At 36.6% G+C, this 4393-nt stretch overlaps 1 protein-coding gene across 1 annotated transcript; it reads left to right on the top strand.

Annotated features, from left to right (window-relative positions):
• The first annotated feature begins 2128 nt into the window (after window positions 1-2128).
• On the top strand, window positions 2129-4079 carry LOC113239538. The gene is made up of 2 exons (XM_026476601.1): window positions 2129-3006; window positions 4020-4079. The coding sequence occupies exons 1-2, from the start codon at window positions 2329-2331 to the stop codon at window positions 4077-4079; spliced, it is 738 nt and encodes a 245-aa protein (XP_026332386.1). The 5' UTR covers window positions 2129-2328.
• Window positions 4080-4393: the final 314 nt, after the last annotated feature.

Here is a 4393-nt window from a genome sequence, read left to right as displayed (position 1 = left end):
CAACTCAATTGGCAAAATCCATTGAGCCGTTTAGGCTGTACAGCATGACGTAGAAATGGACATACATACATTTACACTCGAAAAACATAACCCTCCTTAATAATAATAAAATATGAGTGGGATTTGAGAGGATTTTTACTCACTTTTTTTTTACAGTAATTCATGTGGTTGATTTATATGAGACTTTGAATTCTGACTACTTTTAATCAAATTACTGTATCTGTTTTTATATAGAAGTACCCTACTGTAGATAGGTACACTTGCTGCATCTACTTTCTTTACATTGGTGAACCAATGCAATGTAAAGACAGAGCATACCGTAATTCTACAAAATGTAACGTAATTACGATATTGGTCGATCTAAAAAAATAAACAAAAGTTATAATAATTTGAGATCTATCTTTGCCTATTACAGGACAGAACAGACTTGACATCAAAGAAAGTATGGTTTAATTCCATGATTTATAGGTATTGACAAGTAAAATCGAGCGAATCTTGGCCAATCATGTTGAAGTTGAATGAGTATTCAAACGGTATAATATGATAATAGCAGAAAATGTCTCGGCTTCTGGATATAATAACCTCTTGACGGGAGACCCTCTTTAATTACAAACTGCTTTATCTATCGTTTGTCTTAATTTTCTTTGATGTATACGCCATTTGCTTGGGCAGCCCTTGATCCTCTCCTATTTCAGTAAAGGCCAAGGAGAACATTAGGACGCAATATTTCTAATTTTGTTTTTAAGAAGTCTTTATTATGTTTGCCAAATCCCAAATGTTCGATCAGAGATCGATATTATGTTAGAGACAAAAGATAGGTACCCATCCTTAGAGGATGGAAAAAAAATAAAAGAAAGGAACTGCCCTAACTACGGAGTGAACGTGCATACCTAACTTAGACTATGGAAACTATTAGCCATCTTAGTAGGATGGAAACCTTAGAGGATGGAAAAAAGTAAGGTAGGGGAGACCGGGGCTGGTAGTTCCCGGGGTAAGTTGTTCTCACAGCAATAACTTTGCAAGGAAAATATGTAGCAATACATTTGAAGCGCGTCGTTAAAGCGTCAGGTGATGCGTCTTGTCGGCAGTCATTTCAGTTATTCCGGCGACGATGTGTGGCTATGTGCGTAGAGCTGTCAAAATATCACGTAAGTAAATTTTTTGTTGTTTAAATTTTTTGGTCTGTCTTTGTTTATTACGATTCGTACGTAACTTTTCTAAATTGTAGTGACATTAGTAAGGAATCTTATTGTTTGAGTATTTTTTTGATTGATTCTATTACTTTGCCGGTATGTCAGTTTTCGTATAAAAACGTAATTTGGGGCTATAAGTTTCTCCCTCGAGGGGCTGGTTGTTCCTAGGAACAATTCCCCAATTGACCTCCAATCATATTTAAAATTTTTATGACCATTTTTCTTTCTTTTAAGGATGCGAAACTAAAAATGGGCTCATGTCAAATATTTAAACAAGATGATAGAGTCACTATTGTGTGTCTCAACTGTGATTCAGATGAAGAAATGAGCGATGAATAATATAACTGGTGTATAAGAATGTAGTTGTTTTTTTTTTAAAGTTATTTGTGCATAATATAAAACAAACAAACAAACTTTTACAAACAATTATAAAAAAGGTGGTTTTATTTAAGAAAATCTTTGTTATACTGTTATAATCTAGGCGGAACAATTTGCCTCAAAGGCGGAACAACGCGCCCCAAAGCGGGGCTGAATGTTCCGCTCCGAAATTTGTCAAAAAAAGTGACTATACTATTACAAAAAGCGATAAACATATGTTCAATATTTCCACATGTGGAAAATCAAATCCTTCATTTTCAGTACGAAACTTCAACTTCTTTGAAAATCGGAACGTTCAGCCCCGCTCTCCCCTACACAAATGCTAAATCTATGTCACTACCCATAAAACATATCGAAAACCACTTTTACATTCTGTTATTCAAAAGAGATTTTTATTACGTCTATAGTTCTTATTTAGAATTCTCTTTAGACTAAAATAGACTTTGGATATTCTCTTTGTGATGTTCGTAAGATTTTATTTTTCTATATGGTTTGTTGCGTTATTAAATTCCAATGAATGTATGCTTCTGCTGTGATTTTGATTGTGTTAACAACCCCATTCTTCGAATGCAAAGTTTTCAACCGAATCATTACAACACTGAATCATACAAAAGTTAAATATACTCCGGTACTGGTGACCAGAACCCCTGCTTTACCTGGACAAGTGCCATACATAGTTGTCATCAAAGAACCTGCTGCAAAGAATAAAGTTGTCAAGAATAATGTGAGGACAGACGCTGAAACGTTCTGGATTAACATGTGTATAGGCAGCATTATCGACCAATCTAGGGTTTTAACAGTTGCTCATTGTTTTGAATACGATAACTTCACGTACGTTCAAGATCCGCGGCGTTTGCGGGTAGCGGCAGGCAACCAAGGTAACTTCGTCGCCCGAACTGATTACTTTCTCGAGTATGACGACTATGTCACAATTCAATGGAGAACAATAGTAGATATAAAAATTCACGAACACTTTTATTTTCCTACCAATGATATCGCAATAATACTGGTGAACATACCATTTCTGTTAAACGATGACGTGGGATATATACGACCAGCAACACGGAGCGTGGATAAGCTAGACAATTGCGTGTCAGCTGGTTACGCCAATGTACCACTTCGTGACGGTAAAGGAGTTACTCCCGCGATTATGGTCACCCCAGTGTCTGTTATACCGTCGACACGCTGCTCGACTTTATGGGAAATTAATATGAGTGCTTTCGTATGTACACAGACTGCGGTGAAGGATATGACTGGTCTTGACATAGGAGGCCCCCTCGTTTGTACAGGTATGCCGATGACTACTCGCGAAACGGTTGACCAACTTGAAGGTATTGTGAGCGGCAGGACATTGGACCATACTATTCTATTTACAAGAGTATCTGAATATTTTGACTGGCTCCTAGAAAATGGATACAACCACGGTCCAGCAACAGTGTCAAATTATATTTTATTAACGCACTGTGTGTTTTATGTTTTATTAAATTATTTTTTGTGAATCGTATATATTAATCTTGAAATTGTAGCTCCGAAGGGTTAAGTTTTCTCGGCATAGAGATTATTTGCAAAGAAACAGATAGGATAATTACCATTTTCCTTGAGTCATACAGAAAAGTATCAAAGAATATGAGAAAATAATTAAGAAATTCGCGTACAACGGTGTTTTCTTTAATAATACATCACAGATAGCATGCTCGTTTAAGCCTTTCTGTTTAATTTTAAATAAAACAGCAAACTACGTTGATTTCATAGCGAGTTGCAGGGTTTAATTTTCGGAATCCCTTTAAAATTTGTTGAAAAACATGTTTTCACTTGTTATCTTTATGTTAGTCTTAAATACTGTGGTGTGGCCAGTGTGACTACTTAAAAGTAATCACATTAAAGTTCGGCCACACCGTTTACAACAGGATTTATAAAAATCATTTTAAAAATGAAAAATTCTAATGATTTTTATAAATCCTCGATAATTGTAAACAAATAATATTCATTAAATGTTTCATTTCAGCCTGCTTGCACCCACTGCTGAGTATAGGCCTCCTCTCTATTGCGCTGCTATTTCCGGTCCCTTGCGAGTTGTGTCCAGTTGTTTCCAACTACGGCCTTAACGTCATCAATCCGTCTGACGTGTGATCTGCCTCTTGGTCTTTTTGCTTCTCTTGGCCACCATTCGGTAACGGCTTTCGTCCATCTTCCATCGTCCCTTCTAGCCAAGTGCCCCGCCCACTTCCACTTAAGCTTGGCTATCCTCGTACCTACGTCTACTACCTTTGTGCGACGTCGAATGTCTACATTGGGTACGTGGTCCAGCAGAGAAATTCCGAGCATGGCGCGCTCCATTGCCCTTTGTGTTGCTCGAATCTTGTGCACGTGTTCTTTCGTGAGCGGCCATGTCTCGGAAACATAAATAAGTATAGGTAGGACATATTGGTTGAACATCTTGGTCTTCAGGCATTGAGGGATTCTAGACATGAACACATCTTCCAACCCATTGAAGGCGATCCATCCTAATTGAGTTCGTCTTGTGATTTCCTTAAGCTGAGAAGCATTGAAGGTTTGTTTGAAAAATAAATAGGGGTGGCTATTTAATCAAAAACATTAATTTCCTTTGATATTTTTTCGGTGCCCTAATATGAGTTATAAATAAATGCAATGACATAAAATATAACCTAGGCAAGTTTAATACGCAATCTACTTTTATTCCTTCGCAAAAGCAGAGTGCTTAATTCTGTAAAACTCATACAACAATTGTGCTCTATATATATAAGCTTTGACCTATTTTAAATTTAAAATAATACAGATTGACGGTAATAACTACGAATAAA

This window comes from Hyposmocoma kahamanoa, unplaced genomic scaffold, assembly GCF_003589595.1.
Source record: "Hyposmocoma kahamanoa isolate Upper Pololo Valley unplaced genomic scaffold, ASM358959v1 99879, whole genome shotgun sequence".
Taxonomy (NCBI): Eukaryota; Metazoa; Arthropoda; class Insecta; order Lepidoptera; family Cosmopterigidae; genus Hyposmocoma; species Hyposmocoma kahamanoa.
Note: the sequence above shows the minus strand (reverse complement) of the source record. Positions and strands in the feature narration are given on the sequence as shown.

Excerpts from the sequence above, each read along its gene's own strand:
- LOC113239538 (XM_026476601.1), top strand. The coding sequence starts at position 2,329 with ATGTGTATAGGCAGCATTATCGACCAATCTAGGGTTTTAACAGTTGCT. Across the intron at positions 3,007-4,019 it reads ACAACCACGGTCCAGCAACA|GCATTGAGGGATTCTAGACA; the intron begins GTGTCAAATTAT and ends CTTGGTCTTCAG.